Source organism: Ornithorhynchus anatinus, chromosome 1 (assembly GCF_004115215.2).
Source record: "Ornithorhynchus anatinus isolate Pmale09 chromosome 1, mOrnAna1.pri.v4, whole genome shotgun sequence".
NCBI lineage: Eukaryota > Metazoa > Chordata > Mammalia > Monotremata > Ornithorhynchidae > Ornithorhynchus > Ornithorhynchus anatinus.
The window spans coordinates 50,324,986-50,341,436 of NC_041728.1; the positions used below are offsets into that span (position 1 = coordinate 50,324,986).

The 16,451-nt window shown below is 38.3% G+C and overlaps 1 protein-coding gene across 6 annotated transcripts in view; it reads left to right on the top strand.

Annotated features, from left to right (window-relative positions):
* TTC8 (tetratricopeptide repeat domain 8) overlaps nt 1-15,589 on the top strand; it is a 42,985-nt gene extending 27,396 nt beyond the window's left edge. For 3 of the 6 annotated variants that reach the window (XM_029074353.2, XM_029074356.2, XM_029074355.2), the window contains 8 exons: nt 452-537; nt 1,811-1,898; nt 3,566-3,676; nt 6,179-6,318; nt 9,479-9,653; nt 10,950-11,072; nt 13,766-13,849; nt 15,355-15,589. In XM_029074353.2, coding sequence (XP_028930186.1) covers nt 452-537; nt 1,811-1,898; nt 3,566-3,676; nt 6,179-6,318; nt 9,479-9,653; nt 10,950-11,072; nt 13,766-13,849; nt 15,355-15,471 — 924 coding nt within the window. In that variant the 3' untranslated portion in view covers nt 15,472-15,589. The remainder of the gene's footprint in view (nt 1-451; nt 538-1,810; nt 1,899-3,565; nt 3,677-6,178; nt 6,319-9,478; nt 9,654-10,949; nt 11,073-13,765; nt 13,850-15,354) is intronic. The other 3 variants (XM_029074357.2, XM_029074359.2, XM_029074358.2) reach the window with 2 other exon arrangements.
* Nucleotides 15,590-16,451: the final 862 nt, after the last annotated feature.

Below are 16,451 nucleotides of genomic sequence, written 5' to 3' on the forward strand. Positions count from 1 at the left end.
AAAGTACATAACAAAATCCTCAATAATGGGGAGACTGAGCTTTATGACCTACTTCCCTAAATGTTTCCTTCGTTTTGATTCATTTTTGAGAAGCAGCATAGTCTAATGGACAGAGCATGGGCCTGGGAGTCAAAGAACCTGGGTTCTAATCCTAGCTGTGCCATTTCCCTGTTGTATGATCTGGGGCCAGTCACTTAACTTCTCTGGGCCTCAGTTTTTCTGTCAGTAAATTGGATATTCCTCTTCCCTCCTCCCCCTAGGCTGTGAGCTCCATGTGGGACAGGAACTGTGTCTGATCTGATCTATCAGCGCTTAGCATTGTGTTTGGCACATAGTAAGCACTTAACAATTATTGCTACTATTATTATTATTAAATATTTTGTTACAATATTTATTGTATTACTGACTACAAGTGCAAACATTTTAAAACTAAAATGAATTGTTTTCAAAGGCTTTGGACTTGGCAGCCCTTTCCACTGAGCATTCTCAGTACAAGGACTGGTGGTGGAAAGTGCAGATTGGGAAATGCTACTACCGGTAAAGCCTCTTTTGATTCCTTTATGGGATTTAAATAGGATGAAATTTCTCAGAATTTTAGATCTGATCCCTTCCTTGGGTATTGAGTCATAATGTTATTAGGAATGAGCCTTTCCTGGGCATGAGAGATAAAGTATACTGAATTTACTTATATAATTGCCCCACATTTTTACAAAGTTTTTGTGCCCAAAACAAGGGGGCAGCTGTAACATGGGGATTTGAGGGGATTTGTTAAACAGGGGGAAAAAAAAAGAAAAAAGGGAGGGGGAAAAGAAAGAGAAAGGTAGAGGGCACTTGAGACTGCATCTCTTATTTCCATTGCAATCAATGAGTTACAATGACTACCTCTTCCTTTCTCAACTGGATCCTGTCGTTTTCATAGAAACAACTCTCCACTCCCCATCAGGAGCCTATATCTCTAGCTTTTTCAGGTCCTGATATTATTTACTTCCTGCCCCACCAGACACTCCTTTCAAAGAAGAAATTCCCCTATCTGTCTGCAGTATTAGCTCATTCTCATCCTCCTTTTCTTACCCTGGCATAGGTGTGCACATTTTGAAGAAAACTCTCTCCCCATCACAAGCCTGATTCTGTGGCTTTTGCTCATTCTGACCTTTCTCCTCTCTCTACCCCAGTGCACACTGCTATCACTACTTCCAAAAACAATATATATTTTTCCCTACTTAAACCCTGAGACCTGGAGAATTCTAGGACAATTGAACTACCACCTAGTATACATGATAAAAAAAGTTCTTGACAGACTTAGACAAAAGGATTTGAAAAATGATTAAAATTCAACAGAACTCAATGGATAGATTTGGTATATACTATATGGTAGATAGGTGGACTGGTAGTGTATGTTTTTATTATGACTTAAAAAAAGACGTGAAAGAGGATTAGAAATAGTGTGCATTTCCTTGGCTAATTTCCTTCTTCCAAGCTCCACTTACTGTTCTTGCCCTCCACTTCTATAAAATATGGGAAGATGCAGTTAGGGAATGGAAATGGTTGGGGTTGCTAGAGACATAGCATCCATTTAGTTGTAGCTTCTGGCTGGACACGCTGATTTTAGCGGGTCACAGAGGCCTTGGATGAGAGAGGCAGTAAATAGATCACTGACTGTTGTATCATTGGTTTAACATCCATATTCAAGGAAAGCAGGGAGGCTGTGTTTAATTTGATCCTCAGCTGATTCAAATTTTTTGTAATGAATAAATGCAATGCTTTTAATTTTTATTATAGAATCCATGAATCTTTTTATAATTGCTGTTAGGTTAGGAATGTACCGTGAAGCAGAAAAACAGTTTAAATCTGCCCTGAAGCAGCAGGAGATGGTAGACACATTCCTCTACTTGGCAAAAGTAAGTAAATATTTTTAATTTGAATGCATTATTTTAGGAGAAATTCCTTGAATTCAAGCCTGCTCATGAGAAACAGTTGAAAGTTTTTTTCATTATCAGTATTTATTGAACTCTGTGTGCGGAGCACTGTATCAGATGCTTGGGGGCACACAATAAAAGTCAGTCATATTTATTGAGTGCTTACTGTGGGCAGAGCACTGTACTAAGTGCTTGGGAGAGTAATAATAATAATAAATGTATTTGTTGAGTGCTTACTATGTGCCAAGTACTGTTCTAAGCACTGGGGTAGATACAAGGTAATCAGATCAGTCACAGGCCCTGTCCCATATGGGACTCACGGTCTTAATCCCCATTTTACAAATGAGGAAACTGGGGTACAGAGAAGTTAAGTGACTTGCCCAAGGTCACATGGCAGACATGAGGTGGAGTCAAGATTAGAATCCAGATCCTCTGACTTCCAGGCTCATGCTTCCTACCCACAACTAATCTTCTGGGAAGACTGAAATAAAAGTAGAAGACAACTCTCAAGAGGCTTACCAAATTCAGACTTTACTTTTGGGGTTTTTTTGATGAAAAAAGGACATTTTGTAAGACCCCTTTCATTCAAAAGGATAGCCTCTAATCACAGATTAATCCCCCTATGCAGGTATAAACTTTTTAGACAGAAGTATGCTGGCTATCTCCCCTTTCCCCAAAATAGTGGGTCATTGGATCCCACCTTCCGTGCTTCCTGAAGAATCTCTCAGTCAACCCCTCACACCTTTAGTATTGCTCCTACCAGCTGCCACAGTAATGCTTGGGGTGGGGCCAGTTTGACAGCACTAGAGACTGATAGCTGCCATGTGGTTTTCTAGCACCCTAGGATTGGAGCTAAGTGCTCTATCCCAATACTAAGACATTTAGGGCATAAATGCTGGGGCTAGTGCGTTAAAAACAGCGCCATTTTGTTGAGGCTTTAGAAACTTTTCACTTATAGTGGGCATATTAAAAATTTTTGGAAAAAGAAGGTGAAGAAAACTGCTTTAGACTCCTCAGGTGAAAATGAAAATGATACTGATTTACAGTATGCACTATTGTCAAAGCTTCATCTTGTGAATCTCTCAAACGAGTTCTCTTTTGATGCTGTGCATGTTAAATTTTACATTCTTATTAAACAATTTGAAGACTTGAATTGGACAATACAATAATGACTTTCTGCTGACTGACAGAAATTAATGTTCAATTATTACTCTCTGTCTTTCACATCTTAATGGATAGAAATTTGCCACTAATATAAATCTGGCAAGGCTTCGGAAGGATCTGATTTTCTAATCCTCAGGCTGAAAGAAAACTACTTAATAATGAAGAATCTGCACATATATTAAGAAATTAGAAAAATATTTGCCTTTAGGCAAATTAAATTTATGTGCATTTTTTATCTTCAATTTGTTTTAGGAATTCTTATATTAATGTAAGGAAATTTTCCATTTTAATGCTTTCATTGCTAACTCTCAACCAAAGGATGGAAATATTGAGTATGGGATTAGTATTCAAATTCAGTACATAATAAAGCAAAGCAGATACAATAATGTAATCCATTTCTGGGTGTTGCTGAGAATCTTAAGTAGCAGTTGCATTACTATGAAACAAATGTTCACCATGACATTTGAAATATGCTTTGGTTTCAGGTGTATTTTCGCCTGGATCAGCCGCTGACAGCTTTAAATCTTTTCAAACAAGGTCTAGATAAATTTCCTGGAGAGGTATCCCTCCTTTGTGGAATTGCCAGAACATATGAGGTAGAGCATATTCTAAAAGTCAATATGTAATGGAGAACTAGAACTGTGTGTGTATTTGGGAAATGAGTTGGCATCATCCAAACACAGTAGTAATTTCAAAAAATTGCAAGCAGTAAAAGGAAACTAGTAGAATTATTTTTTCACATAACATAACCAACAGATGCATAAAACCTTCCAGTCAAAAGACGTGAAAACGTCCAGGATTGAGCCTATTACTGATGTTGGCTTCCCTAGTATTTTCTTGCAAACCTGTATTAAGGAAATTCACATTATAACACCCATCCATTTCTAGATGTTCACAATATAAATTTTGAGCCTAGAGCACAAAGTTCTCACTTACCTGCAACACCAGACTGAATTATTAACAACTTGGTAGATTTCCCTAGCAAAGCAGCTTGAGGTTGCCTGTACTTTTAAATGTGGACTACCAGTAAAGGCAAATTGAAAAGTGGAACTATTTTGATTTGGTGAAATAATAGAACCATTTTTATCAGGTCTTATAGCTAAGAAACATATTTTCAAGTTGGTTTAATAAAAAAATTTCTTGTATCCGTAAAAGTGTTCCTAGAATGATACTGTAAATTGAATACAATGTGCTCTTGGCAGGTTTCAAAGTTCCATAAATTCTACTTTAGGAATGAAAAATTAGTTAATAGGACTTTAAAAAGACGTTACTAACCCTGTTTTAAGTTTCTTGAAAATACTAATGATTGTTAAAAATATTTTCATTTGTTTCCCTTTCTGACATGTTGGGAAAATTTGAAAGATTAAAAATGATGGAGTTCTATTTTTATTTGATATAACAGGTTAAAGGAGCTAAGATGAGGAAATGTAGAATAATGTCTATGAAAATTTTATTTAAAGGAGCACTTTTAAAATGGATATTATTTTCCTCATTGGGTGGCAACAGAGTCAAAGCTTAATTACTAAAGATTTTTACTTTGAGATGCTGACTGCATTATATTTGCCTCAGGGAATCTGTTTTCCACATCTCATTTGCGGTGTTCTCTGGAGATCTGTAAGAAGCTGCTTAGTCCCATTCTATTTCCTATCTTTTTTTTTTCATTTTTCATCTTTTTTCATCTGGTGTTAGGTGAAAATTTTAAGCTAGTCCTATCATTGTTTAGCGTTCCTTTTGTCTATAACTGAATTATTGAATAGGATTAAATATCATCTGTTGAAGCTAAGGTTTGCTGTTGAAAGCCACCCTTAAAGCAGGTGACTGTTATAGTGGACCAGAGGCAAAGGACTTCCCCTCTCTCCCCCCAGTTTGTACTTCGGAATGAAGCTGTGTAGGAACTAGAAACCTTATACTAGAAAATTTTTCTATTTTTCTACTTCAGAAGTTGTGGGTTTTGAAAATTGGTATGAAAATAATAATTGTAAAAATACAATTACTTAATAGCAAGATTAAAGTATGCACCAAGATCTGCTCTAAAGAGAGGGTTGTGTTCTTGCAAAACCTTGTGTTAAGGAAATTCGCACTGTAGTACTCACTTGTTCTGCTGCTACACTGCTGCACAAGCTCCCAAGCTCGCATCGATAATGTGGCATGTTGTTAAAAGAACATCCCCTAATTCCCTAATCGCAATCTAACTAAGATGCTTATTGAAAATATGTACGCATTTTCACAGAACTATTTGTTCTAAATAACAAGGGGTAAGTTTGCAGACTTTAAAATCACTGTTTTAAATTTCCTTAACTAAAATCCACAATGAGTACTCTTAGAAGGGCCATTGCAAAGGTCACTAAGTGTAGCACAGCAAGATGGGCTTTTTGAAATGAGTTACTGAAATGCACTGCATTGAATTTCATCTTCAAAAGTAAGCCTTTTAGACATGAGCTGAATTAGAAAATTGAGAGAGAATGGAATAGGAAATGTCTTTTTCCTTCATGTACTTCAATCAATCAAAAGTATTCATTGAGCCTGTACTGAGTCTAAAACACTGTCCTAAGCATTTGGGAAAGGATATCAGAAGCAAACATCCCTGCCCTTAAGTAGCCTACAATCTAATGGGCCAATGGCTATTTGCACTCCAAGGTTTGCTGAACCTCACTTTGGATCACCGTGAAAAGGGAATATTTTCAGTTCACCTTTCCTAATGTTATTCGTTAGTCATTTGAGGCTGGGAATGGGGTCTTCATTTTTTGCTGTTGGAAAAATAGGGCCTGGAGGGCAGGGCTGCAACTAGCAATTGTAAATTTGAACCCAAATTTGTCTTTGACCCTGAAGGGGTTTTGGGAATTCATTTCACTGGAATTATTAACTGTGTCCTACTTTGTCATCTGTAAAACAGAGATGCTAAATCTGGCTCGCTCCCAACTTAAGAATATGGTATAACTTTAAGATCTCTCGTTTTGAGAGATTGCACTAGGAATGCTAGATATTTTGCTTGTTTTTGCTTTTCGTTCCTGTTACTTTTCAGTTTCAATCACACTGCAATTTTGAATGCCAGTATAGAAGTAAAATAAAATAAAACTATTTTTTTTAATGGGGAACAGGAAATGAACAATATCTCAATGGCTGCTGAATACTACAAAGATGTTTTAAAACAGGACAATACTCATGTGGAAGCCATTGCATGCATTGGAAGCAACCACTTTTACTCTGATCAACCTGAAGTAGCGCTGCGGTTTTACAGGTAGGCTTGATATCAGTAATGATCAAATTTATCTCCTAAGAATATGAAAAAAATATAATAAAGGAGTGTACGGTGGAGGAGATGATATTTTTTCTTATCTAGCCTCTTTCACTTTTGTATTATAAATGCAACTGGGAATTGTGCAGGGCAGGGATGGCTCTGCAGTCTTAACTTATTTTCCGTCATTACTGATGTACTTTTCACAATGTAAACAAACTGTCAAGAAGAAATAGTATATGCATGTTTATTTTTTTTTAACCTCTTGGAATAGTCAGGACCATAATCAAAGCCATGAAGAATCATAGGCCTGGTTTGGAGCATGGCAGGGAGATTCTGAATTATGGTTGCTGTTCAGACATCCTGATGTGTGCTTAATTAATCCTTGGGAGGAAATGCCCTGGGATTTCAGAGATGCTTCATCAGAAGCAAAATACCTTATGAAGTCCTCTAGATTGTCCTCATTAATCTAATCATGGAGTCAGTACCCCTGAATGCACACCATAAAGAATAAGGAAGTCCATGATGCCAACCATCTTCCTTCTGACAATACCGTGTCTAGTTTGTGCTTCAATATTTTAAGAGAAATTGAGGATCCTGAGCATATCTGACATTAGACAAGTGAGCACCCAGAGTAGACAAAAAGTTTTCTCTCCTATCATCACAGAGTGTGGGCTAGAGATTTGGCAGGCCAAGAGTAATCACTTCAAGGTTGGGACTGGGTCCACTCTAGCAGAGGGGAGGCCAAGGGGAATAAGGGGTATGAGGTACAATAGTATCTTAATACCACCTCCTCAGAGTCCAGTCAGGACTTCTTTCTCCCAGGTATCCCCCTCCTGGAATGCCAGATTTTCAACCCTGAAAATTGACAGCCCCAGGTGACTGCCTTCTTCCTTCACCAGTCAATTAATTGTATTTATTAAGCAGTTACTGTGTGCAGAGTGCTATTCTATGTTCATAGGAGAGTACAGTATAACAGAATTGGTAAATATGTCCCCTGTGCACAAGGAATTTACAGTCTAGAGAGGAGACAGACATTAAAATAAATTACAGATATGTACATAAGAGCTGTGGGGCTGAGGGTGGGCTGAGTATCAAGTGTATAAAGGGTACAAATCCAAGTGCAAGGGCCACGTAAAAGAGAAAGGGAATAGGGGAAAGTAAGGCTTAGTCGGGGAAGGCGTCTTGGAGGGAATGTAATTTTAATAAAGCTTTTAAGGTGGAGAGAGCGATGGTCTGTTAGTATGGAAGAGGAAGGAGTTCCAGGCTAGAGGCAGGAAGTGGGTGAGGAGTCAACGACAAAATAGATGACCTCAAAGTACAATGAGAAGGTTGGCATTAGAGGAGCAAAGTGAGTGTGTCAGGTTGTCTTAGGAAATCAGTGAGGTAAGAAGGGAGGGGGCAAGGTGATTGAGTGATTTTAAGCCAATAGTAAGGTGATTCAGTTTGCTGAGGAAGTGGATGGGCAACCACCGCAGGTTCTTGAGGAGTCGGGGAATATGGACCGACATTTTTCTAAAAACGATTCCCCGCAGCAGAGGGATGTGTGGACTGGAGCCAGCTATCATCAAATACACCAGTTAACTGAGGTCCCCTATGGTTGGGATTCAAGCAGTTGGTACCCCTTTACACCCTCCCCGCTCCCCGCAATCCCATAACACCATCCCTGAACCAAGGAACCACAGAAATTGGTTGATCCTCTGATGAACTGCTGTAATGTTTAGCACCAAAGGCTGCTACTCTTTCCCTTCTCTTTGAAGTGTAGTAACTATTTCTTTGTCCATGCTAAGAGCTTTAACACTCCTTTTCCCCAACTATAACTTCCTAAATTGTGGAATAGGAGAAGAGAAACAGCTTGGCCTAGTGAATAATGCAAAGGCCTGAGAATCAGAAGGACCTGGGTTCTAATCTCAGCTCTGCCACTTGTTTGCTGTGTGACCTTGGGCAAGTCATTTAACTTCTCTGTGCCTTGGTTACCTCATCTGTAAAATGGGGATTAAGATTGTGAGCCACATGTGGGACATGGGCTATGTCCAACTTGAATAACTTCTATCTACCCCAGTGCTTAGAACAGTGTCTGGCACATAGTAAGTGCTTAACAAATAGCATAAAAAGAATGGAGGGGGAGGCTGCTGGCATGAACCCCGTTGTGTGAGCCACCATCTTGGAGTGTGAGCCCTGTGTATCCATGCATAGATCTTTTAAGCTTCACTCACACACACTGAAAGTAACACAGAGGTATAATTTAGGAGAAAGAACTTTCAGTTAACTACATATAGATTGTGAAGCAGATAATCATCCTGATTTGATTGTCTGATGGCTCAACAGAACTACAGTAGGTAACATGAAAATTTAAGAAAAAATGTGGGGACTAAATTTCAAATCTAAGCTGCAATGGGAGGTCTGAGCAACTACTGGATGTTAGCTTGATGCCTTCTACTCTCATTGTGCAGGGAACATGTTTACTAACTCTGTTATAGTGAACTCTCCCAAGCACTTGGTACAGTGCTCTGCACAGGTGCTCAAAGAGTACGATTACTAACTCTGTTATAGTGAACTCTCCCAAGCACTTGGTACAGTGCTCTGCACAGGTGCTCAAAGAGTACGATTGATTGACTAATTAGCTTCCCAAGTTTTATGCCAAAATTGAACTCTTCTATGACAAGTTGAAACATAGTGATGTTATTTCAAGGGCAGAACATTAAATATAATTTTGTTTCACCTAGTAAAATATAAAAATCCCAAGAGATAAAGAATTTAGTCACAGTCTCAAAATATCATTATAGAAGTTAATAAGAATTCAAAGTTCAAAGAAAAGTAAAGTCCTTTTAACCTTATTTTAGTTTGTTTTATGTTGAATCAATCAATCAGTAGTATTTATTGAACACTTAATATGGCAAAGCACTGTTTTAAGCGCTTGGGAAAGTGCAATACAACAGAATTGGCAGACACGTTCCCTGCCCACAATGACCTTACGTCTAGAGGGGGAGAAAGACATTAATATGAATAAAGTAGAACACTGTATTGTCATTTAGCCTGCCCCCATTATCATTAATCTTTTTGAAAGATTAGCCTTTAAATTTCAAGATAAATTGCTAAATTCAGGAAAACAAAGAACTGTTTTTTTAAAAAAAAATAATTCCTGTTTTTCTTCTTCGAAAAGGAGACTTCTGCAGATGGGTGTTTATAACTGCCAGCTTTTTAACAATCTGGGTCTTTGCTGCTTCTATGCCCAGCAGTATGATATGACTCTGACCTCATTTGAACGTGCCCTTTCTTTGGCTGAAAATGAAGAGGAAGCAGCTGATGTCTGGTATAACTTAGGACACATAGCTGTGGTAGGATACATATTTAAAATATTGTCATGGTGCCCCAGGAGAAGTAGTTGTACAAAAGCATAGTCTGAAAACAGAGCCCCAAAATTACTAAATCCAGAAAATCACATATTAATGTACAGTTACAGATTTATGATATTTAAAGCTCCTATCTTCCCTCTCAAACCCTGTCTTCTCCCTGACTTCCCTGTCACTGTGGACGGTACTACCATCCTTCCCGTCTCACAGGTCTGCAACCTTGGTGTTGTCCTTGACTCAGCTCTCTCACCCCACACATCCAATCTGTCACCAACATCTGCTGGTCTCACCTGCACAATATTGCCAAGATCCGCCCTTCCCTCTCCAACCAAATTGCTATCGTGCTGGTACAAGCTCTAATAATGTCCCGACTGGATTATTGTGTCAGCCTCCTCTCTGATCTCCCTTCCTCTTGTGTCTCCCGACTCCAGTCTATTCTTCCTTCCGCTGCCCAGATCATCTTCCTACAGAAACACTCTGGGCATGTCACTCCCCTCCTCAAAAACCTCTAGTGGTTGCCTATCAACCTTTGCACGAAACAAAAACTCCTTACTCTTGGCTTCAAAGCTCTCCATCACCTTGTCCCCTCCTACGTCACCTCCTTTCTCTCTTTCTACTGATCACCCCATACACTCGGCTCCTCTGCCGCTCACCTTCTCACTGTCCCCCATTCACACCTATCCCGCCATCGTCCTCTGGTCCATGTCCTATCATTGTCCTGGAATGCCCTCCCTCCTCACATCTGCCAAACTCTTCCCCTTTTCAAAGCCCTAGTGAGAGCTCACCTCCTCCAGGAGGCCTTCCCAGACTGAGTTCCCCCTTTCGCTCTACTCCCCTTCCCCCCCTCACCCTCTGCTCTTCTTCCCCTCCCCTCAGCACTGTGCTCATTTGTATATATTATTACCCTATATATTTTGTTAAAGAGGTGTACAACCCTTTGATTTTATCTTGATGATATCTTGTTTTTGTTTTGTTCTGTTTTGCTTTGCTGTCTCTTTCCTCCGTTTAGACTGTGAGTCCGTCATTGGGCAGAAATTGTCTCTAACTGTTGCTGAATTGTACATTCCAAGTGCTTAATACAGTGCTCTGCACATAGTAAGCACTCAATAAATACTATTGAATGAATGGAGCTTAAGAATTAATCTTCTTAGACAAAGCTTTCATAGCATTCCCATAATAAGCATATGATGTTCCTGTTTTTCTAACATGGAAAGGACTTCTATGAGGAAATCAGAGGAAAAGTATTTATGTGAATAAATATAAAAGTATTTTATTTTGTAGGGAATAGGAGACCTAAACCTGGCCTATCAGTGTTTCCGGTTGGCCCTGGCTAATGATAATGACCATGCCGAAGCTTACAATAACTTGGCTGTACTCGAGATGCGAAAGGGCCATGTGGAACAGGTTAGTAAACTCAACACCACATGGCGATATCTTTTCTAAAACGAGGCAAAGTAGTTTCTCCAAGGGAATTTCTACTTTAATGTGTAATTTTAATTTCAAATTTAAAACAAATATTTTCTTCCTTTCTACTCTTATTTGGATTTAAAATAGCTTTGATATGTCAGATGAAAAATGCCAATGAATTCTCTTTTCTATGTACTCTTGAGTCAGTTGGATTCTAAATAACATATTTTTAGGGCTTACATTAGAAATATCCTAGCACTGAATGACCCTAGGATAATTTTAAATGATAATTTTAACTTTTTAGGTTATTGCTAGATGCAAATTTGGCATCAATTTCTTATGTGATGAGTATTTTTCCCCTAAGTGAAGATAAAATATTTCTAGTTAATCACTTATTTAAAGTTCATTAGTTACAAGTCACATTTTAATAAAACTTGCATAAAGTTACTGTGAGAAATCAAAGTAGAGAATGATTCATTTGAAATGACTATGTACTAACAAGAAAGAGGCATTCATAGGCTACTTTATATATGTAAAAATTCTCTTTAAAGTGTTCTAATATTTTCCCCAATTTGAATCATATTCTACACACATTTATTTAATTTACATTTACTTAACTAGGTTTGGGCTCCACTTTACCCAAGTGATTTTTCAAATGAATAAACAAGAGTTTAAAGGGATCTATATGGCCCTAAGTAGTTATGTGATTTTGTATTCCACTGAGGCCATCTCTTCGTGGAGAAATGTTTCCATTGAAACTCTATTATTAGGTCCCAGGCATTTTCCCTTTTGCATTTCTTGTTTTCATGGAGGGCCAAAAATGGAGCAAGATCAAGGGAGTATTTCACCTATTATCTAAAATAGTTCATGAGATGCATTCACATATACTCCTGGTGGTTTTGGTCCTAATCCTACCCTAGAATCCATTATGTTCTCTGCGCCAGCCCAGCCCTTCCTAAAGAAGTTACATATTAAAGTACACTCATTTCTGCCATAATAAATGTGTTCAATATATGATTTAAATGAAACATGATGGAACTATGAAGGAACATCTTCCCACAGTACAAATTTATATTTATCATCATCATCATAATGATACTTGTGGTTTTAAGCTCTTACTATGTGTCAAGGACTGTACTAAGGGCTGGGGTAGATAAAAGATAATCAGGTCCCACATGGAGCTTAAAGGATTAGTTCACATCTCCTTCAAGAGGCCTTCCACAATTAATTCCTCATTTCCCCGGCTCTCCCTTCTGCACCATCGGTGCACTTGGATCTCTGACCTTTGGGCATTTGATATTTGCCTCAGCCATAGCCTTTATGAACTTATATATAAATTAGATATTATAAATCATTTATATTAATGTCTGTCTCCCCTTCTAGACTGTAAGCTTATTGTGGACAGGGAATGTGTCTGACAACTCTGTTGTATAGTGCTCTCCCAAGGACTTAGTACAGAGCTCTGCACACAGTAAGCACCCAATAAATACCATTCATTCAATAGTATTTATTGAGCGCTTACTATGTGCAGAGCACTGTACTAAGCGCTTGGGATGAACAAGTCGGCAACAGATAGAGACAGTCCCTGCCGTTTGACGGGCTTACAGTCTAATCGGGGGAGACGGACAGACAAGAACAATGGCAATAAATAGAGTCAAGGGGAAGAATATCTCGTAAAAACAATGGCAACTAAATAGAATCAAGGCGATGTACAGTTCATTAACAAAATAAATAGGGTAACGAAAATATATACAGTTGAGCGGATGAGTACAGTGCTGTGGGGATGGGAAGGGAGAGGTGGAGGAGCAGAGGGAAAAGGGGAAAAAGAGGGTTTAGCTGCGGAGAGGTAAAGGGGGGATGGCAGAGCGAGTAGAGGGAGAAGAGGAGCTCAGTCTGGGAAGGCCTCTGGAGGAGGTGAGTTTTAAGTAGGGTTTTGAAGAGGGAAAGAGAATCAGAGTACCAGTGATGATGGTGTTGGCAACATGGACAGAGGAAAGAGCTGGGGCCTAGGAATCAGAGGCCCTGAGTTCTAATCCCAGCTTTGCCATTTGCCTATGTGAACTTGAGCAAATCACTTAACATCTCTGTGCCTCAGTTCTCTCATCTGCAAAAAAGGGATTAAGACTGTGCACCCATGTGTTGTTTTTATGGTTATTTAAGCATTTACTATGTGCCAGGCACTGGACTCAGGCTGAGGTAGACTCAGTCTTATTCCTCATTTTATAGATGCTGTAACTGAGGCACAGAGAAGTTAAACTGACTTTCCCGAGGTCACACAGCTGACAGTCACGTGCAGTGCCGGGATTAAAACCCAGGACCTCTGACTCCCAGGCCCATGCTTTTTAACCACTAGGCATGCTGTTTCCTAAATTCTTGCCACTGGGGTGGAAAACAATGGAATAAACTACTTTTTGCTTTTTTTTACTACTTGGTTCAGGGACTGTGTTCAACCTAATTAATCTGTATGACCCCAGTGTCTAGAGCAGTGTTTGACATATAGTAAGCACTTTAACAAATACCAAAAAAGAAAAAAGAGAGAAAGGTGAATGGAGGGCTGAATCATTTTTTCCATTCTGAAGCAGTATGTTTTAGTGGGCTCTCTTGAATCCAAGAGAATTCTCATACTGGACAGACCGAATTGCTAAGTACAAGTGTGGAATTGTGATTCTTCTCTTTTCTATATCATATAGGCAAGAGCACTGCTACAGACTGCTTCATCTTTAGCACCCCATATGTATGAACCACATTTTAATTTTGCAGCACTCTCTGACAAGGTACTCATTAATGTGATCTGCTTATCATTTGCTCTTTATTAGTAAAATAAATTATGTTGGTATTTGTTTAGCGCTTACTATGTGCAGAGCACTGTTCATTAGATAAGAAAATTCTCAAATTAAGCTTGTTTTATTGCTTAGTTTTTGGATTGAATGTGTAGGTCTTTGGGGATTAAGTGCTGATCTATCTAAAACCGGCTGTCTCTTTATATTTTAAAATTCATTTAGTCACTGTCATATTTTCTAAAAAGCATCTGCTTAAGCAGAAGCCAGTGTTTATTTCACAGATGGAATATTTGAGATAATGATCAAAATTCTATTTTCTAGCTATCATCAACAACTTGTGTACAATTAATAATAGTTGTTAAATCATCCACAATTTGTTAGCTCAGAAATGTACTGGAGAGAAACAATTCTGCTACTATTAAAGATGTGCAAAAATGTACTTATCCAGGGTCTCATAGAAGTCGGATCATTCTTTAAAGAAAGTAGCATGTAAATCAATTTAATAAACTACCTTGTCTTTTGGTGAGGTTTTCATATGGGTTTAAGTTTATGGGCGAACTCTGGGTGCATTTGGCTGTCGATATTTTAAAATCCTCTTTGCCTAAAGAGATGAAGAGGCTTAGAAGGAATTAAGAAAGGTTAAGAAAATATGAGGGCATCATTTCTAAATGAGTGTGGAGGTTGAAACATTTGCAGCCAGGTATAATTTTTTGCTAGCCACTATCCTGTTCTAAAATGTCTGCCCATATCTGAAATACCCTACCCTTAATCAGCTCCGTGAATAGTAATTGGACCATCAACATCTCTCACCCAGGAAGTGGACTCCCAATATAAGTGGGGCATTGTGTGTGCATCAGATGGAGAAAAAGGAAGGATGGCAAGATGTTCCTTCCCATTGCTACTCCCCAAAGTGTCTTGTAATCTTAAGGAAACAGGATGGAAAGAGATAAAACCCACTAACAGTTAAACACTTAATCTCTGAGTCAAAGCCTTGATAACTATTTTATGGATGGGTTAGGGCAACTTTCTAAAGTACTAAATTTCCTTGTCTGAAATTAAAACTTAATACTTTTATGTTAACATTAAGAAAGAGGTTTTGGTGCACCTAGGTGCTTTCAAGTAAAGCTTTACTTCAAATTGCATATAAATATTTTTATTCAGCACACAAATCCAGCTGTGCTCACAAGAAAGAACTATTCAGTGGGTTGTTTAAAAGAGCTATAAAGTGGAGTTTAGAAATGGCTACTAGTTACATTATTCTGTAATTTAGGAGGCACACTGTAACTTTCTCACAGGGAGGAACCATGTCTTACTCCTCTGTAACAATGCACAGTGGACCCTCAGTAACTGTAAGTGGTGATGGTAACAATGACATACTATATTGTCCTAAAAACAACAAACACTCTTCTGGAACTGAAAACATGATGGTATAATATATACAAATTTATTTATGCTTATAATTTGTACTTATAATCTCATTTTGGTGTTTTTTTTTACAGGTTGGAGATCTGCAGAGAAGTTATATAGCTGCTCAGAAATCAGAAGTAGCATTTCCAGATCATGTTGACACTCAACATTTAATTAAACAGTTGAAACAGCACTTTGCTATGCTCTGATTGTTGTACACAAAGGAAGTACAGTTGAGGGATATTTTTTTTGTACAAATGTTATTGCAGAAAGCTTAGTAAAACCTGTGCTTGTTATATACAATCCTGAACTTTTATAAAGCTAGTTATAAACATCTACTGTATTTAGGCTGAAAATCATATTCATTATTACACCATCAAAACAAAGGTTGCTTCTCTGATATTTACAACATATTTAATGAAACTTTTAAATAGCTCTTTTCAAGCCTTTGGAAGAATAATGAGTTTTTAATGCTTGAAAACATCTTTCAGAATCAGAGGTCTGAAATCTGCATTTTGTTACTGAGTTGAGAGTTTAATCCCAGTGGAAATCTTAGTCTTTTAAATAAAATGTTGAAAGCTATTTTTTCTCATGAAATATTCTAAGAAAATGTGGTACATTATTGCTGTATATTCAGTTCTAAAATAAATTTCTTATATACCCTCATTTCATTGGTTTTAATGTTGTAGAGCCTGATTCTTCCACTTGAAACAAATCCTTCTAGGGACCTGAAGAAAGAAAAGCAATTCACCCATTTCATTTTCCTACTTCTAGCAATGTATGTTTGGAGAACTGCCAACGTGATAATGGGAACATATACTATTTGTCTCTTCCCATCCTTCCTTGTTCCGGAACACTGAGGAAAATATTAGAAAGGGTAGAACAGAAGTAGCTGCACTGATGGCAGAATCGCTGCAACTGTCCTGATATGTTATCTACCCCCATTGCTTAGGACATTACTTGCCAAGAACCATTATAATTATTACTATTGATAGAAGCAGTGTGGTGCAGTGGAAAGAGCCCGGGCTGGGAGTTAGAGGTCATGGGTTTGAATGGGTTTGACAAGCGCCTCTGCCACTTGTCAGCTGTGTGGACTGTGGGCAAGTCACTTAACTTCTCTGTGCCACAGTTACCTCATCTGTAAAATGGGGATTAACTGTTGAGCCTCACGTGGGACAACCTGGATACC